The sequence below is a fragment of the Pongo abelii genome, chromosome 23 (genome assembly GCF_028885655.2).
Source record: "Pongo abelii isolate AG06213 chromosome 23, NHGRI_mPonAbe1-v2.0_pri, whole genome shotgun sequence".
NCBI lineage: Eukaryota > Metazoa > Chordata > Mammalia > Primates > Hominidae > Pongo > Pongo abelii.
This window is the reverse complement of record NC_085929.1, coordinates 48,420,884-48,446,749: the sequence shown is the minus strand read 5'-3', so window position 1 is coordinate 48,446,749 and position 25,866 is coordinate 48,420,884. Positions and strand designations below refer to the sequence as shown.

Sequence of the window (25,866 nt, the reverse complement as noted above, 5' to 3'; positions counted from 1 at the left end):
TCCTAAAGCACTAGTCAGTATTTTCACGTAGGAGGTAGGAGGCTTGCTTTTTTTTTTTTTTTTTTTTTGAGACGGAGTCTCACTCTGTCGCCCAGGCTGGAGTGCAGTGGCACAATCTCCACTCACTGCAACCTCTGCCTCCCGGGTTCAAGCAATTCTCTGCCTCAGCCTACACACCTGGCTAATTTTTTGTATTTTTAGTAGAGACGGGGTTTCATCACATTGGGCAGGCTAGTTTGTTTTTTTTTTTTTTTGAGACAGAGTCTTGCTCTGTCACCCAGACTGGAGTGCAGTGGTGCAATCTCGGCTCACTGCAAGCTCTGACTCCCAGGTTCACGCCATTCTCCTGCCTCAGCCTCCCAAGTAGCTGGGACTACAGGCGCCCACCACCACACCTGGCTAATTTTTGTATTTTTAGTAGAGACGGGGTTTCACCTTGTTAGCCAGGATGGTCTCTATCTCCTGACCTTGTGATCCACCTGCCTCGGCCTCCCAAAGTGCTGGGATTATAGGCGTAAGCCACCGCGCCTGGCCTGGCCAGGCTAGTCTTGAACTCCTCACCTCGTGATCCACCCACCTTAGCCTCCCAGAGTGCTGGGATTACAGGTGTGAGCCACTGCTTTTAAAGCTGGACACACCTATTGATCACCTGATTATTCCAGGTCTTCAGGAAACAAACAACCCCGGGAGATGCTAAAAGGAGGACTCACCATAATTGCTCCTCCACAAGTTACCCTGTTAACCTTTCTTTTTCTTTTCTTTTCTTTTTTTTTTTTTTTTTTTTTTGAGACAGGGTCTTGCTCTGTCACCCAGGCTAGAGTGCAGTGGCACAATCATGGTTCACTGCAGCCTTGACCTCCTGGGCTCAAGCGATTCTCCCACCTCAGCCTCCCCAGTAGCTGGGACCACAGATGCATGCCACCATGCCCTGCTAATTTTTTATTTTATTTTATCTTATTTCATTGTTTGAGACAGAGTCTTACTCTGTCACTAGGCTGGAGTGCAGTGGCACGATCTTGGCTCACTGCAGCCTCTGCCTCTCAGGTTCAAGTGCTTCTCGTGCCTCAGCCTCCCAAGTAGCTGGGACTATAGGCATATGCCACCACACCTGGCTAACTTTTGTATTTTTAGTAGAGACGGGGTATCACCATGTTGGCCAGGCTAGTCTTGAACTCCTGACCTCAAGTGATCCACCCGCCTTGGCCCCCCAAAGTGTTGGGATTACAGGTGTGAGCCACTGTGCCCAACCCTTATTTTTTATTTTTTTTTATTTTTTTATTTTTTTTTGAGACAGAGTCTCGCTCTGTTGCCCAGGCTGGAGTGCAGTGGTGCGATCTCGGCTCATTGCAAGCTCCACCTCCCGGGTTCACGCCATTCTCCTGCCTCAGCCTCCCAAGTAGATGGGACTACAGGCACCCACCACCATGCCCGGCTAATTTTTTTTTGTATTTTTAGTAGAGACAGGGTTTCACCGTGTTGGCCAGAATGGTCTCGATCTCCTGACCTCGTGATCTGCCCGCCTCGGCCTCCCAAAGTACTGGGATTACAGGCGTGAGCCACCGTGGCTGGCCCCTTATTTTTTATTTTTCGTAGAGACAGTCTCACCATTTTGCTCAGGCTGGTCTTAAACTCCTGCACTCAAGCAATCCTCCCATCTCAGCCTCCCAGAGTGCTGGGATTACAGGTATGAGCCACCACACCTGGCCAAAACCTTCTTTCTGATAGTTTCCCTCAGCCTGACCTCAGACTGGCAGGTTAGAACCCAGCTCAGGGTACAGTCCCTATGTCTGTCCCTACAATCCCCATTTCCTTTTCTCCCAACCCATTCAACCCTGACCTTAGAGTCCTTCCTCCCTTTCCCAACCCATGCAAGCATGATCCATCTCCAAGCTCACACACCTCCCCCTCCCCGGCAGCCTAGTCCATCCCCAACCAAGTTTCTGCATTTACCTTTGTATTCTGTGGCCAGGTCCAGTGAGGCAGGCTCTGTGGCTCTGTCCGTGGCAGCGTTAGTGTTGTTGAGGGCTGGGTCTGTGGATCTGCTTGGCATTAGCAGGCATGTAACAACGTCTGATATGGTTAGGTTATTAACACTGCCCAGTGTGGTCTTCCCAGTGGCTGGGTCTGGGGTTACTGGCACAACTGAACCCACAGCTGTGCCCATCGTGCTTGTGTCCAAGGGAAGGGAATTCATAGCCGTGCCCAGCTTGGCTCTGTTTACTCTTGCCAAAGCCATGGCTGTTTCCAACCTACTGATGCTCACTGTAGCTGTGATTGTGTCTGGCTTGACTGGGTCTGATGTTGCTGAATCCATGGCTGTACCCTCTGTGGTCATATCTGGGTTGGCTGTGCTTCTTGTAGCCATGGCTTTGCCCAGCTTGTCTGGTTCTGAGGCTATCAAATCCATGACCATCCCTGGCTTGGTTGTCCCAACTGTAGTCAGATTCATGGCTGTGCCCGGCTTGATTGTGCTTGCTGTAGCCAAGTTCATGGTTTTGCCTGACTTGACTGTCCCTACCAAAGACAAGTCTCTGGCTGTGCCCAGCTTGATATCCAGAGCAGGGAACTCTGTGCCTGTGTCCAGTCCAGATGTGTTTGGTGTGGCTAAATTGATAGCCAAGCTAGGTCTGTTGGTGGCCACTGGGGCTAAATGTCTGGCTGGGTCTGTCCTTGTGTCCATAGCAGTCAAATTCACAGCCGTGTTGGCCCTTTGGAGACGCCCCCGGGGTCTGGGGATCCCCCTGACCCGGGGCTTGCCTTTTCCTGGAGAAGCTCTGGTAGGCATGTGGTCAGTCACTGAGACAAGGTGCCCCTGGCCCAACGAGCCTGGCTCTGCAAGGACTGGTGCACTCTGGGCTAACCGGGATTGGAAAGGTAAGGCTAGGTAGGAACTCACCAGGGGCTTCTCCGTGGCAAGCATCCTGCTGGATTTGGTCAGACCTGGGTTCCCTGGGCCCTCAGAGTGGACCCTGCGCCCTGGCACTAGGGTCACAGGTGGCGAGCCTGGCGAGGACACCCTCCCTCCTTCATGGGGAGCAGCCTTCTTTCCTGGGGTAGGCAACTCTTCCCAGTGAGAAAGTGGGCGATCCAGGGACCGTGCCTGGCTGTTCTGACGGAGAGTCAAGGAGATGGAGCTGAGCTTCCTGGGTACAAGGCTGCTAGTGGGCAGGGGGCTCAAGGAAGCACCCAGAGCACTGCCCATCTCCTGTGGGGGCACACTCCGGGTCCTGGCTCCAAGGCCCAGCCGGCTGGAGGTCTGTGGGATATGGCTTTGGGGGAAGGTATCCAGATGGATGGTCTTCCTGAGGACGGGGGTGAGGGGGGACCCTCCTCCAGGGAGTCTCGAGGGGCGGATAGGGCGCCCCAGCACATGGCTATGGGAGAAGGAAGTTCCCGGGCCTGGAGCTCCATGCGACTGCATCTCTGGAGGAGCAGGAGCAAAGTCGTGGTCCATCCAGGTCGTTTGTCTTTCCCTGAGGCAGTCAACAGAGAGAAGGGGCCAGGCAGGGGTGAGAAGCTCAGGCCTGGAGGTCTCAGCTCTCCCCTTCCTGACCAGCAGCTGAGCATGGCAAGTCTGAAGGGGCCTGGTTCTGGGGACTGTCCAGTCCTTAGTGGAGGACGCATGTAACTTCCTCCTGTCCTCCTACGGCTCCTACCTGCTGCAGACTGACCTGTACCTCATACCCACCCCACCCCGGCCAGCCACCACACAGTGGGGTGGGCATGTCCGGTGAGCAGTCTGCCTCCAGCATGGGGAATCTCAGGCCAGGCTTATGTCTCCCTTTGCCTGGGCCTGAGTATGGCCCCTGTCTCTGCGGACAGCTCTATGGAGGTCACATACATGTTCAGGGACTCCAGAGGAGGGCGGTGCTTACTGGAGAACTCTCTTCCTTTTTCTTCCAGAAAGAACCAAAGGGCTATGGGTTCCCACCCACAGCAGCCAACATAGGAGCTCAGGTGTCCAGGTAGCAGGATGAGAGAGGACCAATTTGGCTTAGAGCCCCAGAACCAAGAAAGAGCCCTGAGCTGGCCTAGTGCTGGAGTCAGAAACAGAGCCAGCCCTGGAGAAGGTGAGGTTGGGAAATGGAGAGGCAGTGAGTGTTCACAGAAGGAGCTTATCTGGTGAACAAGCCACGGTCCCCACCCTTGAAGAGCCTGCCATGCCCAGGGATGCCAGGCAAGGAAGTAGGCAGGGCTCCGCCAAGCTAAGCATTAAGGGTAGAAAGGCGGGAGGCTAGACCTGAGCTGAGGCTATTCCTACAGAAGACCCAAAGGTGAGAAAGTGTGGCATCTTTCTGAAAATCCAAAAAGGGGCTCCTAGGCTGTATCTAGCAGGGAGGGGAGAGCCAAGGCCGCAGGTGAGCTGGGGTCCAGGCCAGGCTACAGCAAACTTAGGCCAGGGAATGTGACCCATTCCGATCTGTAGGTGGGAACGGCCACTCGGGCAGTGTGACAGAGGGATCAGATGGGAACAGAATTGAAGCAAGGATCCCATGAGGACATAGTTGAAACTCTCTGCTCCGTGGGATGTGGAAGGGGCAGGGCTAAGGCTGGGGCTGGAGGAGGCTGCATTGCACAGGGGTGGAAGCAGCGGGACTGCCAGGGGTAGGGAGTGGGCACAAAGGGGTGTCGAGGATGAAGCTCAGGACTCTGGCTGTGGTCTTAGTAGGTGGGCCACTCCCTGCTACTCTGGACTTCAAGTAACTCACCCTCTGGAACAAAGTTGGTTTGGTTGCTTTTAACACAGCAGGCTGGGGGACAAGGCCAGGGCTGATGGGAGGAGTCAGTTCCAGAGGGCTCATGGGGAGGGGAGTGATCATGTAGCCAGGTCCTTGAGGTCTGCAGCAGGGACGGGGAAGGCAGGACACTGGACGGGGAAGGCATCACCCCTCACAATGGTGCCCCCAGCCCCTCATCCCTCTCCAGCCATATATTTGTATCCAAGACTGTCCTGGCCTCCAAGCCTTTCCCGCCTGGCCTATCGCTGGAGTCCTGAACTTCTGCCCCCTCCTGCACAACCACATACACTTGGGCACACACGTTTACCCTGCACTTAGCCGCAAACAGCTCCCCTCAGTGTGCACACCCACACACAGAGCAGGCCAGAGGACAGGGTATCCGAGGGCATCACCCGACCCCCATCCCCTCACTGCACTCCCATCTTCCATGGATTGCTTGGTCCTTCCCGACCCCACCCCCCCCAAACCCCCACACCCTCCCACCCCCCCACACACCTACCTTGATCAGAGGACAAGAAGGATCCAGTGGGTCTGGGAAGATAAGGCACACGCAGGCCCCTCACCTCCCCTGCACCCAGAGTCTGGCCACGGTGGCCAGCTTAGGGGCCTTGTCCCTCTGGTCCCCTCCTCAGCTCCTGCTCAGCCTCTAGGCCACAGTGCCCAGGCACAGGGCCCAGCCCTCTGCTCACTGTCCCACCAGCTACATCCCCAGAGACGGTGCTGGGCTGGGCTCTGGTGCAGGGAGGGGCTGGCTTCCTAGGAGTGGGCGGCTGTGAATGGCTGCTCTGAGCCTCTGGAATCCTGAAGAGCCATGGGAGGCTGGTAACGGCCAGGCTGGCACTCACGGCCACCTGCGGGGTGGTTCCCTGTAGCCTGCCCTCCCCAAGTCTGCTCTGTCTCCCACAGACTCCGATGCCTGGGGAGTCTGCAGTAAAAACAGGGGTACTCCAAATATGGCTGCACTCTGGTGGTCCCAGCGCCAATCTCCCTCCGGCTCTGCCTCTGTGCCCTTCATGCCCTGTTCAGCTCTGCAACCCTCAGGCCATCTTGCCCACTCACCTGGTCTTTCCTCAAGGGGGCTGGAGTTCCTGGAGGCTAGAGCTCCTTCCACAACTATTCCCTGAGCCCCAGATTGCTCCAGCCGGACCCTGTACCCAGACCCTAAGGGTGTGAAGAGGACCCCGCCCTAGGCCTGCCCCTGAGGGGACCACAAAGCCACCCAGCCTGGCTCTGGCAATGCAGACTCTCACCAGCCCCTCGCCCTGGGGCTGGGATGGGAGCCCTCTTCTGTGTTCACAAAGCCCTCGGCTGCCTCTGTCATAGCAATGGTGATAATAACAATGGTGCTGATAACAGCTACTATTTCCTGAGCACTTGCTCTGTGCCCGGCACCATGCCAGGGCTGGACGGAGCTCACAGTCTGCTAGGAAGATAGGTATGTAAACAGATCCTATAGTACTATCCTGTACAGTGATGGCAGATGTCCTCCGAGCACTCACCCTGAGTCAGGAACTAGGCTAAGCATTCTCCTGGCATCTCCTTTAATCGCCTCATCACCTGCTTTTTACCGAGGAGGACATTGCAGCCCACACAACACTGTGTTGTCTGGTCTGCTCTCCTGTGTGTCTCTCTCTTTAGCGAGTGAGCTTCTGGAGCTGCGCTGGGCAATAGAACTTTCGGTGATAATGGAAATGTTCTATGTCTGTGCTGTCCAGTACAGTAGCCACTAGCCACAGATGGCTACCGATCACTTAAAATGTGGCTACAGTGACCAAGGAACTGGATTTTTTAGTTTATTTTATTTTAATTTGTGGCTACCATATTAGCTCAGCTCTGTTTCATTTGTTGTTGTTGTTGTTGTTATTAGATTTTTTGAACAGGGTTTCACTCTGTAGCCCAGGCTGGAAGACAGTTTCGCCATCATGGCTCACTGCAGCCTCTTGGGCACAAGTGATCCTCCCGCTTCTGCCTCCAGAGTAGCTGGGACCACAGGCATGCACCACCACGCCCAGCTAAGTTTTTATTTTTTGTAGAGACGGGGGTCTCCCTATGTTGCTCAGGCTGGTCTCGAACTTCTGAGCTCAAGCAATACTCCTACCTCCACCTCCCAAAGTGCTGGGATTACAGTCATGATCCACCATGCCTGGGTGGATAGCTCAGTTCTGAAGTTCCTGGATCTTCTTCTCTGGGCCCCAGGGACTGGCAAGAATTGGCTTCAGTAAGTTTCTTTTTCTTGAGAGTCTCACTGTGTCGCCCAGGCTGGACCGCAGTGGCGGGATCTCAGCTCACTGCAACCTCCGCCTCCCGGGTTCAAGCCTCAGGATTCTCCTGCCTCAGCCTCCCAAGTAGCTGGGATTACAGGTGTGTGCCAGCACACCTGGCTAATTTTTGTATTTTTAGTAGAGACGGGGTTTCACCATGTTGGCCAGGCTGGTCTTGAACTGCTGACCTCAAGTAACCCATCTGCCTCAGCCTCCCAAAGTGCTGAGATTACATGCATGAGCCACCGTGCCCAACCAGTAAATTTCTTTAGAAAGAAATAATGAATGAATGAATGAATGGTGATTGTGTGGGCCTAGCACCCATCCCTCTTCTTTTTTTTTTTTTGAGACGGAGTGTGGCTCTGTCGCCCAGGCTGGAGTTCAGTGATGCCATCTCGACTCACTGCAAGCTCCACCTCCCGGGTTCACACCATCACACCATTCTCCTGCCTCAGCCTCCCAAGTAGCTGGGACTACAGGCACCCGCCACCACGCCCACCTAATTTTTTTGTATTTTTAGTAGAGACGGGGTTTTGCAGTGTTAGCCAGGATGGGCTTGATCTTCTGTCCTCGTGATCCGCCTGCCTCGGCCTCCCAAAGTGCTGGGATTACAGGCATGAGCCACTGTGCTCGGCCCCTATCCCTCTTCTTATCCTTTCTCTCCCCTTACAGCTTTAGGTTCTCAAACTTGGCTGGGCTCTGGTTACCAGGGCAACGTGCTGGGATCCCAGTGGATGGGGGAGGGGAGCTATCTGGCGCTTCCTTGCTTTGAGGCCCTGAGAACCGGCCTGACTTAAGGACGAACAGAGGGTGCTGGGAAGGAGAGGGCACAGCTCTGCCTGGACAGATTGGAGCAAGGGAGCCTTTCCTGGGCCCAGCCCCATTGGATTACGTGATCTCTGTGAGATAAGCAGCCTTGGGCTGAAATCAGGGGCCCTGGGTTCTCTCCCCACTTTGGCCAACGATTCATCAGGCAACATCTATCAGATTAACTTGTGCTTCTGGGACTCAGTTGCCTTTTAAAATAGGGATCAGATGCCCTCATGTGGTCGGTCTCTTCTACTTCAAGATCTACAATTCCTCCATCTTGCTCCCTGTTAGGGCCTTGAGAGCAAGGCCTGAGTCGTGTTCATCTCCTCATCCTCCTGCACATGTGCCCTGCTTAGAGGGTTAGAGGACACTGCCTGCCCAGTAATTACAGGCCAAGGTTCAGCTGCCCTCTAGGGGCCCAAAGTGACAACGGCCCTCTCCTATCTATACATATGGTGCTTTCCCATCAAAGGAAATATCCATAGGCCTGGAAGTGGCCTCAGAGAACAGAGGCCTCCACTCAACCACAAAACCATCATGGTGGCCTCCCAGACAAGTGGCATAGGCTCTGGAGTCCTTCAAGCCTGGGTTTGTTACAACTATGTGATTTTCAAACAAGTAAATCCCCCTGAGCTCCCATCTCATCTGTAAAACGGAGATTATATCAGTCAGAATGAGTTAAGTTATGCTGCAGTAACAACCATTCCCAAATCCCAGTGGCTGATAACAACATACTGATTTTTTTTTTTTTTTTTTTTGAGACAGGGTCTCACTCTGTTGCCCAAGCTGGAGTGCAGTAGTGCAATCACAGCTCACTGTAGCCTTGACCTACCCAGGCTCAGGTGATACTCCCACCTCAGCCTCCTGAGTAGCTGGGACTACAGGCATGTGCCACCACGCCCAGCTAATTTTTCTTCTTCTTCTTTTTTTTTTTTTTTTGAGATGGAGTTTTGCTCTTATTTCCCAGGATGGAGTGCAATGGCATGATCTCAGCTCACTGCAAACTGTGCCTCCCAGTTTCAAGCAATTCTCCTGCCTTAGCCTCCTAAGTAGCTGGGATTAGAGTCATGTGCCAGCACATCCAACTAATTTTGTATTTTTAGTAGAGGCAGGGTTTCACCATGTTGATTAGGCTGGTCTCAAACTTCTGACCTCAAGTGATCCACCCTTCTCAGCCTCCCAAAGTGCTGGGATTACAGGCGTGAGCTGCGCCCAGCCTAATTTTTCTAATTTTTGTAGAGACAGGGTTTTGCCATGTTGCCCAGGCTGGTCTAAAACCCCTGGCCTCAAGCGATCCTCCTACTTCAGCCTCCCAAAGTACTGGGATTATAGGCCTGAGCCACCACGCATGGCTGCAATGATACATTGATTTCTCATCCATGTCTCATGTCCACGGTAATTTGGGTCCACTAAGGCTCTGCTCTGTGCCCCCTTCCCTCTGGGACCCAGGCTGCCTTCTAGTGCATTGCTAGTCATGTGGCAGAGGGAAGGAAGGAGTGACAAATTGTGGACTAGCCATTAGATTCTTTGGCCTGTACTCACTTCTAATTACAACGAATTGGCCAGAACTAGTCTTATGGCCCCACCTATCACAAGGAGGCAGGGAAGTTTAATCCTACCATGTGTTGACAGCTGGAGAGTCAGATACCTTTGGTGAACAGCAATGAGGACCCACTTGCATGGCTGCCATAAGAATGCAATGGGGGGCCAGGTGCGGTGGCTCAAGCCTGTAATCCCAGCACTTTGGGAGGCCGAAGCAGGCGGATCACGAGGTCAGGAGTTCAAGACGAGCCTGGCCAACATGGTGAAACCCTGTCTCTACTAAAAATACAAAAAACTTAGCTGGGCGTGGTGGCGCGTGCCTATAATCCCAGCTACTTTGGGAGGCTGAGGCAGGAGAATCGTTTGAACTCGGGAGGCAGAGGTTGCAGTGAGCTGAGATCACACCATTGCACTCCAGCTGGGCGACAAGAGCGAAACTCTGTCTCACACACACACACACACACACACAAAATGCAATGGGGGCCGGGCGCGGTGGCTCACACCTGTAATCTCAGGACTTTGGGAGGCTGAAGCAGGCAGATCACCTGAGGTCAGGTGTTCAAGACCAGCCTAGCCAACATGGCAAAACCTCGTCTCAACTAAAAATACAAAAATTAGCCGGGCGTCATGGTGGGTGCCTATAATCCCAGCTACTTGGGAGGCTGAGGCAGGAGTATCACTTGAACCCAAGGAGCAGAGGTTGCAATGAGCTGAGATCACACCACTTCACTCCAGTCTGGGCGAAAGAGCAAAACTCTGCCTCCAAACAAACAAAAAAATGCAATGGGCAATTGCTAGTCCATGAGCTCAGTCCATGTTAGCCATTCAAATTGTTGCCTTGGCACTCGGATTTCCTTTTTTATGTATCTTCCATGATTTCCTCTGACTTTCTCATCAGTTCCAGCTGTTTACAGCTGCAGAAATAGAGGGAAATGGACCTGCCAAGGTTCACACAGTGAATCAGTAGCTGGACACCTAGGTCTCCAGGCTCCAGATACTGAGCCCTTCGTACCTTATGAGGGAGGGAGAAAAAAGCTCTGCCTGCCAGGGGTTCTCTGTAAGGGTGGTTGACTGAGACTGTGATAGTCTTTTGAGGGAGCCTGTTGCCTTTGCTCTTCTCCCAAAGCTGGTCTCTCAGCCTTCCCAAGCCGTTCCTGCTCAGCCAGTGTGAAGAACTGAGGGGGCGGAACAATGAGGAGCCTGTGCCACCCTCCAGGGCTGGAATCCGAACATTGCAGCCATTCTTACTCAGGGACCCTGTACATTCCCGCCTCCTGTCCTCCTGTTCTGTGCCGAACCCTGACACACCTGCCCTTCCCCATCCTGACAGCTCTCAGATGATGGGAAAGCTCCCAGGACTCTGCAAAACCTCTCAAAGCATTTTAAAAACCTGCACACAGCTTGACGCCCAGGAAACCTCCAAGCCTTTCTGAAATCTTGGTTTCTAAGCAAACAGGCAACCCCTGGCAGGACTTCCAAAGAAACTAGCCCCATTCTTGCAACAAGCAAGCTTTTAAGGAGGCCCTGCCCAGTGCCAGTAAGGCTGCAAGCCAAGATGAGAAGATGTGGTCACTGCTCCCCACTGACGTGAACAAAATCACAACACAAGATTAGCATTGTAATGGGGAAAGCCGCTAGTGGGGCCAGGGAAGGCTTCCTCGAGTAGGTGGTAATGGGAAGGTCATTGGGTTCTCAGTCTGAGTCTAAGCCTTCCTTGAAAAGCCACTTTCTGGTTGCTTAATCCCCCTGCCCTCCTGCCACTGGCTTACTTGCATTCTGTGTTTTGGCCACACCACTCACAGTCCTCAAAAAGGACTAGGTTCTCTCCGGAGTCCATGGCTTAACACTTGCAGCCTTCTTTTCCCTTTGCAGGGAAAACTCTTATTCCACCTCCAGAACCCAGATTAATAGTCATACCCTCCGGGAAGCCTTCCTTGACAACCCCCTTCCCCCAAAATTAGGCACTTCTTCGGTTCCGTTTTCAGTTCTGCACACATACTTCTCTTGCTGCAGGTACAGTTTTATAATTTGTCTGTTGGCCGGGCACAATGGCTCACGCCTGTAATCCCAGCACTTTGGGAGGCCAAGGTGGGTGGATCACTTGAGGTCAGGAGTTTGAGACCAGCCTGACCAACATGACAAAATCCAGTCTCTACTAAAAATACAAAAATAACCCTGGCATGGTGACGTGCACCTGTAGTCCCAGACACTTGGGAGGCTGAGGCAGGAGGACCGCTTGAACCTTGTAGGTGGAGGTTGCAGTGAGCTGAGATCATACCACTGCACTCCAGCCTGGGCAACAGAGTAACACTCCCTCTCAAAAAATACTACTACTAATAATAATAGTTCGTCTGTTTATACCTCTATAAGCTCCAGTTTGTGAGCTCTTCTGATGCGGGGACATCCTCTTCTCTATTACATTCTTGGTGCCAGGCCTAGGTACGTGACATGCCTCTGTAGAGTTCAAGAGGATAGCTATGGGCCGGGCGCAGTGGCTCATGCCTGTAATCCCAGCACTTTGGGAGGCTGAGGCAGGCAGATCACGAGGTCAGGGGCTCAAGACCAGCCTGGCCAACATGGTGAAACCCCCATCTCTACTAAAAATACAAAATTAGCTGGGCATGGTGGCGCGTGCCCACAATCCCAGCTATTTGGGAGGCTGAGGCAGGAGAATCGCTTGAACCCGGGAGGCGGAGGTTGCAGTGAGCCAAGACTGCGCCACTGCACTCCAGCCTAGCGACAGGGCGAGACTCCAACTCAAAAAAAAAAAGAGGATAGCTATGTGATACATGGCGTTTATACAGTGCTTTCTTCCCCACTATCTCCAACATTTGCCATCACCCGATGAGGGAGGTAGGGCAGGAGTGATATGAAAATGAATGGGGCTTGGACAGGCACAGTGGCTCATGCCTGTAATCCCAGCACTTTAGGAGGCCGAGGTGGGCAGATCACAAGGTCAAGAGATCGAGACCATCCTGGCCAACATGGTGAAACCCTCTCTGTACTAAAAATGCAAAAATTAGCTGGGTGTGGTGGCGCGTAGTCCCAGCTACTCGGGAGGCTGAGGCAGGAAAATTGCTCCAACCTGGGAGGCGGAGGTTGCAGTGAGCCAAGATTGCGCCACGCGCCACTGCACTCCAGCCTGGTGACAGAGCGAGACTCTGTCTCAAAAAAAAAAGGAAAAGAAAAAAGAAAAAAAAAAAAAAGAAATGAACAGGGCTATACGGAGAACCTGACAGGAGCTGAGCACAATGCCAGACACTGGCAGGGGACATTTATTTGAGCTTTAATCATCTGTGATTCTCAGTGCCTGACACAAAAATGTTTGGTTGTGTTTCTGAGAGCTCAGGAAACTTGTCCAAGGATGTGCAATTTAAATCAATGGTTTTATAGGATTTACTATTATCAGGTCTTGACCTCGAATCGCTCCTAGTCCAGTCCTCTGGCATCCCCTCGCAGATGGAAAAAACATCCTGCCTCCACGGGCAATGGCCTGTTTCTGTAGGCTCTGCCATCTGGGTCAAACCTTCCCTCCCCTCCACTGTGTTGTTTTTACTATCCCATCTGAGGCATTTCTTTTTCATATTTAGAACCAGAAAAAGGTCGGGTGCCATGGCTCACTCCTGGAATTCCAGCAGTTTGGGAGGTCAAGGCGGGCGGACCACTTGAGGTCACGAATTCAAGACCAGCCTGACTAACATGGCGAAACCCCGTCTCTACTGAAAATACAAAATTAGCTGAGCATGGTGGCGCATGCCTGTAATCCCAGCTACTGGCAGGAGAATCACTTGAACCTGGGAGGCGGAGGTTGCAGTGAGCCAAGATCACTCATTGCACTCCAGCCTGGGCAACAAGAGCGAAACTCTGTCTCAAAAAAAAAAAACAGAAAAAAATTGTCTTTCATGAAGACTGAATCTCTCCCTTCTATGACATACCAATAAAAAGATGGGCCAGGTGTGCTGGCTCATGCCTGTAATCCCAGCACTTTGGGAGGTGGGAGGATTGCTTGAGCCCAGGAGTTCAAGACCAGCCTGGGCAACATAGCAAGACCCCATTTCTAAAAAAGAAAAAAAAAAGGCTGGGCGCAGTGGCTCACGCCTGTGATCCCAGCACTTTGGGAGGCTGAGGCTGGTGGATCGCCTGAGGTCGGGCGTTCGAGACCAGCCTGACCAACATGGAGAAACCCCGTCTCTACTAAAAATACAAAATTAGCTGGGCGTGGTGGCACATGCCTGTAATCCCATCTACTTGGGAGGCTGAGGCAGGAGAATCGCTCGAACCCGGGAGGCGGAGGTTGCATTGAGCACCATTGCATTCCAGCCTGGGCAACAAGAGGAAAAACTCTGTCTCAAAAATAAATAAATAAATAAATAAAATAAACAAATAAAGACCTCTTTGTGTTTCTCCTTTCCCTCTGGCTGCCAGGAGGCTTAGAAACAAGTAATAATAACAGCATTACAGTAGGAGTCAGAGTTAAAATATTTCCTCCTTACACCCATGTTATGTGGCTCCTTCAACTGAAACCTTGAATCTTTTAGGGGAAGAACAGGTGTAAATAAACATTTATGTAATGAGCCCAGGGGAGAAGTCTGGGAAAGGATCCAGGTTGAAGAGCAGTGGGCTTGGATGAATCTCTCACCCTTCCTTTGATGGCAGCCTAGGGTGAGAAATCTTGCTACAGCCCTTGAATGGAGGCGGCCCTCCTGAGAGGGGGACTGGCCACCTTGAGACCTCCAGCAGGGTCACAGTCAGCACCCTCCCTGCCCAGGCTGTGAAGCTCGTGACCATGAACACATTTACACTTCAGACTCTGTGTGGCTAGAATTTTTATTTTTAAGGAGGAGTCAGAAAAAGAGATTCTAGTGTGAAATCTCCTGACTGGTGAATATTGGCAACTAATTTGCATTTTTTCAAAACACTATGTGGGACAAATCAAACTTGGCTGCAGGCCAGATCATGCCTGGAGGCCCTCCCTCGTTCAGCCAGTTGAGCCTAATCTACCTCCAAAAGAGTCTGTTTGTTGTGGTTTGGGGATAGGGGAGTTTACATCATTTCTCCTGAAACCTGCCTTTTCCTCTCCCTACATCCCAAGGGATCTGCCTTGTTCTGAGATGACCCATGCTGAACCACCCACAGGACACTGCCCCAGCCTTGGGTGACTGGCCTAACATAGACACTTGACCTAAAATGAGGCAACGAATCCCACCCCAGAGATATTTGCACTGGGGGCAGAGCGAGGGACTGGTAGCTCCAGGGGATGGAGCTGTGAGATACAGAAATTGCCAGCAGCTGGCTGCTGTGTTTTCCATGCTGAGGGTGTGATAGTGGTGACTAACAGGAGAAAGAATCCTAAGGGGGTCTGCATGCCTGGCTCTAGTTGTCCTAAGCCCACTACTTTCCTGTCCTAAAGGGACAGAACACCCCAGTGTCCTCATGGTATCTGGCCTTCCTTGGCCAAGCTAGGACAGTCGAGTTTCTGTCCCTTGCAATGATCACTCCTAACTAGATTTGCCTGGGCCCTTTTCAGTCCTGCCTCTGACCATGGCTGGGAAAGAGTTGTCTGGATGAACAGGGGCTGTACTGAGCTTCTAATCCCAGCCCCACACCCCTAACTCTCTGAGAAACTAAGGCAGTTTGGCTGGTCGCAGTGGCTCATATCTATAATCCTAGCACTTTGGGAGGCTGAGGTGGGTGGATCACTTGAGGTCAGGAGTTCAAGACCAGCCTGGCCAAAATATTGAAACCCTGTCTCTACTAAAAATACAAAAATTAGCCGGGCGTGGTGACGGCCGCCTGTAATCCCAGCTACTCGGGAAGCTGAGGCAGGAGAATCGCTTGAACCTGGGAGGCAGAGGTTGCAGTGAGCCAAGATCATGCCACTGCGCTCCAGCCGAAAAGAGTTGGACTCTTTTTGTTGACAGTGTAAGGCTCTGTTGTTTTGCATCTTGGTTGTGCCTGAATTTGTATCCTAACTGGTAATCTACTCCAGGAGTTCCAGTTAACAGTTTGGGGTTTTTTTGTTTTGTTTTGTTTTGTTTGAAACAGAGTTGCACTCTTTTTGCCCAGGCTGGAGTACAATGGCAGGATCTTGGCTCACTGCAAACTCTGCCTCCCAGATTCAAGCAATTCTCCCGCTTCGGCCTCTGCAGTAGCTGGGATTACAGGCATGCGCCACCACACCTGGCTAATTTTGTATTTTTAGTAGAGATGGGGTTTCACCATGTTGGCCAGGCTGGTCTCAAACTCCTGACCTCAGGTGATCCGCCCACCTCAGCCTCCCAAAGTGCTGGGATTACAGGCATGAGCCACCGAGCCCAGCCCAGTTGACATTTTTGATTGTCCTAACAGGATAGGGGGCAATTGCAACTGGCATCTACTGGGTAGAAACCAGGGTTGCTAAACATCCTACAATGGGCAGGACAGCCCCCTACAACCAAGACTGATCGAGTCCAAAATGTCAGTAATGCAGCTCTTGGGAAGCCCTGGCCTACCTTCCCTGAGATTTAGTGTTCCCATCCCTAAAATGGGGACTATGGAGCTGTCATATTTTTCATGAGGACCCAGTGAGTTGACAGACATGATGCTCCTTTCAGGAAAAGACACAGTCCTGCAGAGATCATCATGAAGTCTTTATTATTGAGAATAAATTAAGATGGAAGCCCCAGCGAAGGGGGCAGGGTGAGGCAGGTTGCCAATCTGTGTCCAAAGTGAGGCAACAGAGTCTCTGCACAGGAGAAGGGTTCTAGGGTGGGCTTGGAGTCTGGCAGGGCCTGGCTCAAGGTGGCTGGGCTTGGCCCCAGAAGTGTGGCACAGGACAGGGAGGGAGGGCAGGGGCTCCTGCCTACTGCCTCAGTCTTGGGGAGGGGAAGGGCTAGGAAACTCCAGCAGAGGGAGGGGATTGGGACCCATTATAGACAGTCCTCACACGGCCCACGGAGTTCAGCCCGTTTCCACCACCTCCTGCCCTGCCTGGGGCCCCCACGCTCTCTCTCACATATACACATCTCATCTCCCCGTGCTTGCCCGCTCCCCCCAGACTCTCTCTCTCTCTCTCTCTCTCTCTCTCTCCTCCCCAACCCTCTCCCCTACCACGGTCTTACCCCTCTGCATACCCCCACCACACACCCTCACCAGTTCCAAGCCTGAGCCCTGCGGGGTGCGGCTGGGCTGGCCCAAGCTGACATCCCTCCAAACGAGGTTCTTAGGTTCTTTCCTTGGGCTGGCTTCAACGCCTGCCGCCTAAAGCTGCAGGGCCGGTGCCATTGAGTGGAGGCAGGGGAGCTGAGTGGGGAAACCCGAGATTTCACGAAGAAATGAGGGCTCGGGAGCCTCAGGACAGGCAGCCATAGACATGCCTGACTCCAGTGGAGGGGCAGAGTGCTGCGCAGCACAAAGGCACTGGGGCCCAGCGGAGGATGCCCCTGAGCTTGGGAGGGTGGGCTCTGGGTGAGTCGGCTTGACACGGAGAGCAAGCCCTGGGCCAGCCAGGCACCTAAGTGCCCCACCTCCACTGCCAGCGCACCTGGGGCCTCTGTCGGGAGGGCCCAGGCTGCAGAGGGATAGCGTGGAGGGCCAAGAGGCCGGCCTCCCTCTGCCTTAGGGGTCTCCGGGCTGGACGGGCTGGGGGAGAGCGCCCGGTGCCGCCCGCCCAGCCCCTTTGCAAGTCGGCTCAGACCTCCGGGCCGCCGAAGGCCAGGTTGTCGCGCACCATTAGCGTCTTGCGGAGGTCGCGGTCCACCAGGGGGCGCTGCATGCGCCACTTGTGCGCCTCCTGCAGGCCCGGCTCGAAGTAGTAGATGCAGGCGCCGAAGCCCACCAGAATTAGGACAGAGATGACCAAGTAGACTGGCACGAACCAGTCCAGGAAGTGCGGCATCGCGGCGGCCTTGGCTGCGGAGACACAGGGCGGTGAGGGCCAGCAGAGGTGCTCCTTGTCCCGCCCACCCAGAGGGAGACCTTCAGGCTTCACAGAGCCCGAGGCCCAAGCATCACTTTACAAATGGGGAGACTGAGGTCCAGGAGAGCAAGGGCGGGGAAGCGGCTGATCAAGACCACGTGGTAGGCCGGGCGCCGTGGATCACGCCTGTAATCCCAGCACTTTGGAGGCCGAGGTGGGCGGATCACGAGATCAGGAGATCAAGACCATCCTGGCTAACACTGTGAAACCCCGTCTCTATTAAAAACACAAAAAAAAGAAAAAAAAATTACCGGGCGTGGTGGCGCACGCCTGTAGTCCCAGCTACTCCGGAGGCTGAGGCAGGAGAATGGCGTGAACCTGGGCAGAGGAGCTTGCAGTGAGCCAAGATCGCGCCACTGCACTCCAGCCTGGGTGACAGAGCGATACTCCGTCTCAGAAAAAAAAAAAAAAAGACCACGTGGTGACTCAGCAGCCCAGGCCTCATGGACAAGCACACAGCTGTCCCCACGCCATGGGGACACCCAGCTCCTATTCACCCTTTAAGGAGACTTAGGCTGGGCACGGTGGCTCACGCCTGTAATCCCAGCACTTTGGGAGGCCGAGGTGGGCAGATCACCTGAGGTCAGGAGTTCAAGACCAGCCTGGCCAATATGGTGAAACCCCATCTCTACTAAAAATACAAAAATTAGCCGGGCGTGATGGCACGCGCCTGTAATCCTAGCTATTTGAGACAGAAGAATCGTTTGAACCTGGGAGGTGGAGGTTGCAGGGAGCCGAGATCACGCCACTGCGCTCCAGCCTGGGCAACAGAGCAACTTAGCCATGAGCAGTTCTGGTTCAGTCTCTTGCCAGGATGTGTGCCCTTGGGCAAGTTGCCTAACCTCGCAGGGCCTCAGCTTCCTCCCCTATGGAAGGGGAAAGGGGCAACACCTCTACACTGGTCCTAGTGAGGATTCAGTGCGGTGACTGATCCCTGGATGGGGCCTGTGCAGGGCACTCAGTAAAGGACAGGTTGGGCGATGCCTCCTCTGGTCTCCTTGTGCCCCTGAGCCCCGGGGACCAGCCCTGACTGCAGCTGCCATGGCTGCCAATTGCCAGCACCGGCCCCTGAGATGAGTAGCTCTCCCAGCCACTTGCACGCCCTAGCCAAGTGTGGCCTGGTGAAAGTGTAGTGAACAAACACCCATCGAAGGAGACCTGGTTGATATCAATGGAGTCTACACAAGTCCAGTTTCATAGTTATAAGGACACGGCCCCTAGCACCAAAACACTTGGGCAAGATATTCAGAGCTTTGGTTTCTACATCTATAAAATGGGAATGGGGCTGGACGTGGTGGCTCATGCCTGTAATCCCAGCACTTTGGGAGGCCAAGGCGGGTGGATTGCTTGAGCCCAGGACTTCAAGACCAGCCTGGGCAACATGGCAAAACCCCATCTCTACTAAAAACTCAAAAAATTAGCTGAGCATGGTGGCACATACCTGTAATCCCAACTACCCGGGAGGCTGAGGTGGAAGGATCACCTAAGTCTGGGAGATCGAGGCTGCAGTGAGCTGTGATCACGCCACTGCACTCCAGCCTGGAGCAAGATCCAGTCTCAAAAAAAAAAAAAAAAGGGAATGGTAACAAGTACCCAGGGGATAGGGCTTTTGTGTCTGCTGAATGAGTTAATTTATGTAAAATATTCAGAACCAGTGCCTGGCACATAACAAGTGCTACATAGTAAGTTTGTTCTTATTCTCTGAGCCTCAGTTTCCTTATCTGTAAAATGGGGATAGAAATAGCACCCACATCCTAAGGGTACTTTGAATTTTTTTTTTTGAGACGGAGTCTCGCTCTGTCACCCAGGCTGGAATGCAGTGGCGTGATCTCAGCTCACTGCAAGCTCCGCCTCCCAGGTTCACGCCATTCTCCTGCCTCAGCCTCCTGAGTAGCTGGGACTGCAGGTGACCGCCACTGCGCCCAGCTAATTTTTTGTATTTTTAGTAGAGACAGGGTTTCACCATGTTAGCCAGGATGGTCTCGATCTTCTGACCTCGTGATCCACCCGCCTCGGCCTCCCAAAGTGCTGGGATTACAGGAGTGAGGCACCGCACCCAGCCTGGGTACTTTGCATTTTTAGCAAGACAATGCCTAAAGAGCATTTTGCGACCGGGCAGATGGCTCATGCCTATAATCCCAGCACTTTGGGAGGCCAAGGAGGACGGGTCACCTGAGGTCAGGAGTTCAAGACCAGCCTGACCAACATGGTGAAACCCTGTCTCTACTAAAAGTACAAAATTAGCCAGGTGTGGTGACACATGCTTGTAATCCGAACTACTCGGCAGGCTGAGGCAGGAGAATTGCTTGAACCCAGGAGGTGGAGGTTCCAGTGAGCCACGACTGTGCCATTGCACTCCAGCCTGGGCAACAAGAGTGAAACTCTGTCTCAAAAAAAAATAATAAATTAAAATAAAAAAGCATTTTGCACCATTCTGCCTGGCACAGAATCAGCACTGGGTCAATATCAGCTATTGTTATTTCCATTGAACCAGAGGCGGAGAAGGCAGGAAAGTGGAAGGCAGCAGGTGTAAGGTGCGTCACAAACCTTATATACACCCAGACTCTTTTTTATTGTTTGTGTTTTTGAGACAGTCTCATTCTGTTGCCCAGGCTGGAGTGCAATGGCATGATCTCGGCTCATCGCAAACTCCGCCTTCAAGCGATTCTCCTGCCTCAGCCTCCCTTGTGAGTAGCTGGGATTACAGGCATCTGCCACCATGCCCAGGTAGTTTTTGTATTTTTTAGTAGAGACGGGGTTTTGCCACATTGGCCAGGCTGGTCTCAAACTCCTGACCTCAAGTGATCCTAACCTCCGACTCCCAAAGTGCTGGGATTACAGGCATGAGCCACCGTGCTCGGCCCACCCAGACTCTTTAGCATGGCCCAAAGGTGCCCATCTGCTCCCTGCCAACCTCCCCCTCCTCACCTCACGCACTATGTGTGGTCACATGGAACTGCCTGTCCGTCACCTACATGCGCCTGCACATTATGCAGTCCTCATCTTTGCATATGCTTTTATTTTCTCTACAATGTTCTTTGCATTCTTGTTCACTTGGCAAATTCCTACTCATACTTAGAAAGCCAGATCACAGTCTGGCTGTGGTGGGTCACGCCTGTAATTCCAGCATTTTGGGAGGCCGAGGCAGTGGATCACGTGAAGTCAGGAGTTCAAGACCAGCCTGGCCAACATGGAGAAACCCTGTCTCTTCTAAAAATACAAAAATTAGCCAGGGGTGGTGGCAGGCACCTGTAATCCCAGCTGCTCGACAGGCTGAGGCAGGAAAATCGCTTGAGCCTGGGAGGCGGAGGTTGCAGTGAGCCAAGATGGTGCCATTGCACTCCAGCATGGGCAACAGAGCGAGACTGTTAAAAAAAAAAAAAAAAAAAAAAAAAAAAAAAAACACTTTGGGAGGCCGGGGCAGGTGGATCATAAGATCAGGAGATCGAGACCATCCTGGCTAACACAGTGAAACCCTGTCTCTACTAAAAATACAAAAAATTAGCCAGGCGTGGTGGCAGGCGCCTGTAGTCCCAGCTACTTGGGAGGCTGAGGCAGGAGAATGGTGTGAACCCCAGAGGCAGAGCTTGAAGTGAGCCGAGATGGCGCCACTGCACTCCAGCCTGGGCAACAGAGCGAGACTCCATCTCAAAAAAAAAAAAAAACATAGATCACAGATCATCTCCTCTATTGAACCCACCCCCAACCTTCCCTAGTTATAAGAAAGGGGTGACGTGAGGAGCCCGCCTCTGCCTGCCCGGCAGGTAGAGCACTGTTTTGAGTTCTTCCACAAACCTCACAACAGGCCTATGGGGCAAGTGTCAGTATCCACATTTTACAAATGAAGAAACTGAGGCCCAGACAGGCTCACTAACTTGCCTTGGCTTACCCAACTGGAAAGTGGCAGAGCTAGACGCCAAACCCCAGCGATGCCCTGAGGCTTGCGTCCTCCAGGGGAGGGAAAGGCACCTGAGCAGGATGAAATGAGCAGATGCCCACCTTGCTTCTGGGGAGGGAAGCAGGGGGATGGATGGGAAAAACTCCAGGTAGGTCGGAGAGAAGCCCTCACTTTTCTGACCTCCGTCTCCAAACTCCAGCTCCTCTTGTCTCTCTACTCCCAGGTGGGCCTGTGAAGGGAGCTGTGACCCCAGGGGAGGGAAAGATGCTGTTTCCTGGTCCTGCATCCATCCGGAGCCCCTCTCCTACCCCAAAGGTCCTCACTGGCTGTTCTGAGGCACCGACATTGTCTTAAAGTGCCCTATTTGTGAAGGAATAAAATGAAGAGTGCACTGATTGTCCAAAGTGACTAGTGCAGCCAGGGCAGGGGAGCATGTAGGACCCAGCACCTCTTACCCAGCTGCCTTTCTGGTGAGCTGGAGAGAGTGCAGGATTGTCTGGTGCTGCCAGGGTTGGCAAAGGTAGGGAAGGAGCACCTCAGGCAGGGAGGTTGCTCCCTGTGTGGCTTAACTGTGTCCAAGGTGACTCGTGCCCCCTATCCAGGCCCAGCCAGGCCCCCCAGTTTCCTTCCAGCTTAAACATGCGAATGGGGGGCTGGGGCAGAACAGAAGCCATTTCAGCCACAGTGCTGGGGGGTGTGGAATAGAGATCAAGGTCCCCCAATCTCTCCAGCCCTGTGCACAAAATCCCAGGCATTCTGAGGCTGACTGAGGACCCCGTGGTCTCTCCTTGATTTCTCAGGGTACTGACCTAGGTGGAAAAGCAACACACTCACTGGCCTCCTGTGTGACCTTGGCCCCTTCTTTACCCTCTCTGGGCCTCAGGGTCCCCTGTGCACAGTGACAGGGTGGGGATGGGGTTACCAGATGATCTATATGGAATTTTCCAGCCTCATTTCAGCCAATGTCCTGCCTGAGTCAGTGTGAGTTTGCAGAGCCCCTCTCCCTACCTCCCAAGCCACTGGCACCACTCGGTGCCCTCCGTGTGCCCAAAGACCCACCTCACGCCCTGCAGATGCCAGTTCCGGGGGCTCTGTGCTGAGCACACCGCCTCAGCCTGAGCAGCTCAGCGTCGGCCCGTGGACTCGTTCGCAGCTGCTGTCCCCAGAGACACTGCCATCTGCGGCCGCCCTGGGTGCTGGAGGCAGAGATAGGGCAGGGCCAATGCTACCCACGGGAGACGGAGCTTCTCACACCCGGGGGCTCTGAGTGGGCCAGGAGGGGGCAGTCCTGGACTGGCTCAGCACGCTGGTACCTCTCCCTGCCCATCAGAGACCCTTCCCCCTAACCCCCACTCTCAGGATGGCAGGAGGTGGGACCTGTCTTAGCCAATCAGCAGCCTGGCAGAGCAAGGGCTTTATCTTCCGTTGCCCTGGCAACCAGCCTTCTCTTCTGGATCCCTGGTACTGTGCACGTGGTACAGCAGATGACAGGGTGGCACGATTGGAGGAGTGCGGGGAGGGCAAGTCACCCAGCAGGCTGCAGCACCCCAAGCCTGGTGGGCCTAGAGAGGAGAGGACCGTGGCTGATAACTCTAAGGGTTTGATGGTCTGCCATTTGGGGAGCAGACAGATACTGGGGTAACTGGCAAGCGGGTGGGGACACAGAATCAGTGACCAGTAGAGCTCAAGGGGGTCATATGTTATAGAAGGAAGAACCAAGACTGAGTCTGAGAGTTCAGACACATTGGCTCAATGTAACATTTCCTATGCACCAGACACTGTTTTCAACGCTTTGATTATATTAACTCATTTAATTCTCATTCATGGGCACACAGCAAGAAAGTAGCAATGCCAGGGTCGGAGCCCTGCCTGGCTTTCAGGACCCTCGCAAATGGCTCCCCCTCCCCATTCTGCCTCATCTACCCCACAGCACCCCTGGCTGGTGTACAGCCGGCACAGGCATTGAGCACTCCCATCTTCCAGCTGGCCCCATACATCACTTCCTGCAGTCCTCCCAGCTGGATTGGTGTTGAGACCCCATTTTGGGATGAGGCAGAGAGGTGAAGCTGCTGGCCTCCTCCTTCTCCCAGAGCCCTCAGCTTCTCAGTGACTGAGCTGGAATTCAAAGCCAAGGGCTGGCGTTGGGGGTGGGTCCACCTTCGCAAGCATGGATCCTCCCCCTCCCCCTAAGCCATAGACAAGGTATCTGCCATGTGTTGAGGGCTATTGTCTCAGGCGGAGAGAGCAGCCCCCTAGGGCCCATGGGGCTTCCAGGAACCACCTCCCTAGGGAATCTGTTCCCAGAAACCTGGGGATGGGCAGGGGGAAAGCTTCTGGTGAGGTGGCTTCAGGACCTAGGTCCCCCAACACAGACACCTCTGGGCCGTCTAGGGGCTCTTCAGGTATGATGGGTCCTTTCCAGCATATGCGGGACTGGGGGGTGACTGTGAGTTCACAGAAGGTTTGTTTTGTTTTGTTTTGAGACGGAGTCTCGCTCTGTTTGCCAGGCTGGAGTGCAGTGGTGCAATCTCAGCTCACTGCAACCTCTACCTCCCGGGTTCAAGCGATTCCCCTGCCTCAGCCTTCCCAGGAGCTGGGACTACAGGCGCGCACCACCATGCCTGGCTAATTTTTTGTATTTTAGTGGAGGCGGGGTTTACCATATTGGCCAGGATGGTTTCGATCTACTGACCTCATGATCCGCCCACCTCGGCCTCCCAAAGTGCTAGGATTACAGGCGTGAGCCACTGCGCCTGGCCTTTTGCTTTTTTTTTTTTAAGACAAGGTCTTGCTCTTTCACTCAGGCTGGAACACAGTGGTGTGATCATGGCTCACTGCAACCTCTGCCTCCTGGGCTCAGGTGATCCTCCCACCTCAGCCTCCCGAGTAGCTGGGACCACAAATGCATGCCACTATGCCCAGCTGATTTTTGTACTTTTTGTAGAAACAAGATTTTGCCATATTGCCCAAGCTGGTCTTGAACTTCTGGCCTCAAGCTATCCTGCTGCCTCAGCCTCCCAAAGTACTGGGATTACAGGCGTGAGCCACCACCTGGCCAAAGTGCTTCTTAACATTTTGGGGTGGGAGAGCAGAGGAGTTGGCGGAAGAATCACAAAGGGGCAGGAGTAAACTTTTTGGGGTGAAGGGTATGTTCAGGGTCTTAATAGTGATGGTGGCTTCTTAAGTATATACATATGTCAAACTTATCAAATTGTATCCTTGAAATAAGTGTAGTTGATTATATGTGTCCCTTATGCCTCAATAAATCTGTAAAGTATGTGATCCATGGCCTGTGGGCATTGTTTTAGCCACTGACTCCTTATTCATACAAAAGCTTATGGGAAGCTCAATACAGAACAGAGATAAAGCTAAGGTTGCTTCGGTTCAATGGTTGGGTGGGGGTGGGTTCTGGACCCCACCCACTCGGAATCCCCCGTCTGTCACAGGACCCCAAGTCATCTCCCCAGGGCTCCACAGAAGCCGATTTGAAAAATGCTGGCCCAGAGGACTCTGATGACCCTGCCAGCTTGGGTGTTCAGGATGTAAGAACCTCCAGGCCTCTATGTGGCCTCCTCCCCATCCCTACCCTTCATCATGTATGGATCTTAAACACAACTACTTTCTGTCCCACTGCCCACGTCTCAGCCAATGATCACTGCCCCGGTGAAGTGGAGTGCAGGCTCCCCAGGGACACACAGCAGCTTCCCCTGGGTTCCTGCTGCTCCTGGCTGCTCCCCGATGGCCTCCCCCGCTGCAGTGCCTTGTTTCTCTTTACGAGTGGTAACTCCCTGAAGCAGTTTGGCCCCTCTGGGACCAGGGTCCCCGAGGCAGGCACATGCTGTCCCAACGGGTCTCAGCCCGGCCCCTCCTGGAAAGTCCCCACCAGAGTCCAAAGTCTTTTCCCAGCCCACCGCTCTCTAAGGGCCTCAGTCTCCTGGAGCTCAATCACCTCCGTGGCCTCACCTCCTCCCCTGTTCTTACTCCATCTGCCACAGCCACCGGCCTCCTTGCTACGCCTCGGAAGTGCCAGGAGTGCTTCCCACTCAGGGGCTTTCCACTTGCACTGCCTTCTGCCTGAGGCCTCTTCTTCATCATACTTAAGGGGCCCCTCTCTCACTGAATTCAAGCATCTGCTCAAATGTCATCTTAGGGAGGCCTCCCTGCTCTAAAGTAGCCTCCTCCCATCCATCTCTTCTCCCAGCCAGCTTTAGTTTATCTTTCTTTGTTTGTTTGTTTTGAGATGGAGTCTCACACGTCACCCAGGCTGCAGTGCAGTGGTGCGATCTCAGCTCACTGCAACCTCCACCTCCCAGGTTCAAGCGATTCTCCTGCCTCAGCCTCCCGAGTAGGTGGGATTACAGGCGCCCGCCACTGCCACCATATCCGGCTAATTTGTTTGTTTTTTGTTTTTGTGATGGAGTTTCGCTCTTGTTGCCCAGGCCAGAGTACATGGGCATATTCTCAGCTCACTGCAAACCTCCGCCTCCCAGGTTCAAGCAATTCTGCTGCCTCAGCCTCCCAAGTAGCTGGGATTGCAGGTGTGCACCACCACACCTGGCTAATTTTGTATTTTTAGTAGAGACAAGGTTTCACCATGTTGGTCAAGCTGGTCTCGAACACCTGACCTCAGGTGATCCACCTGCCTTGGCCTCCCAAAGT

The 25,866-nt window shown here is 53.4% G+C and overlaps 2 protein-coding genes and 1 long non-coding RNA gene across 6 annotated transcripts in view; 1 reads left to right on the top strand and 2 right to left on the bottom strand.

Moving 5' to 3' along the window:
- SEPTIN3 (septin 3) overlaps positions 1-6,392 on the bottom strand; it is a 28,527-nt gene extending 22,135 nt beyond the window's left edge. Inside the window, exons 1-2 of one of the 2 annotated variants that reach the window (XM_054543528.2) lie at positions 6,239-6,392; positions 1,951-3,473 (exon numbers count right to left, since the gene is read on the bottom strand). In XM_054543528.2, the coding sequence (XP_054399503.2) occupies positions 1,951-3,473; positions 6,239-6,264 (1,549 nt within the window). In that variant the 5' untranslated portion in view covers positions 6,265-6,392. Of the gene's footprint in view, positions 1-1,950; positions 3,474-6,238 lie in introns of those variants that run through there. The other variant, XM_054543529.2, reaches the window with a different exon arrangement.
- Positions 5,734-13,255, top strand: LOC129052679 (uncharacterized). The gene is made up of 2 exons (XR_008517790.2): positions 5,734-6,174; positions 12,943-13,255. It is a non-coding gene; the product is annotated as an uncharacterized LOC129052679 (long non-coding RNA).
- A 2,705-nt stretch (positions 13,256-15,960) lies between these two features.
- On the bottom strand, positions 15,961-22,610 carry SMIM45 (small integral membrane protein 45). 3 transcript variants are annotated; one of them, XM_054543548.2, is made up of 3 exons: positions 22,267-22,572; positions 18,751-18,865; positions 15,961-17,525 (listed from the first exon to the last, which is right to left on the bottom strand). In XM_054543548.2, exon 3 carries the CDS (start codon positions 17,226-17,228, stop codon positions 17,022-17,024), a length of 207 nt encoding a protein of 68 aa, XP_054399523.1. In that variant the 5' UTR covers positions 17,229-17,525; positions 18,751-18,865; positions 22,267-22,572; the 3' UTR covers positions 15,961-17,021. The 3 variants fall into 3 exon arrangements, with proteins under 3 accessions (XP_054399523.1, XP_054399522.1, XP_054399521.1); XM_054543547.2 differs by having other exon boundaries at positions 15,961-17,242; positions 22,267-22,560; XM_054543546.2 differs by lacking the exon at positions 18,751-18,865 and having other exon boundaries at positions 15,961-17,242; positions 22,267-22,610.
- Between the last annotated feature and the right edge of the window lie 3,256 nt (positions 22,611-25,866).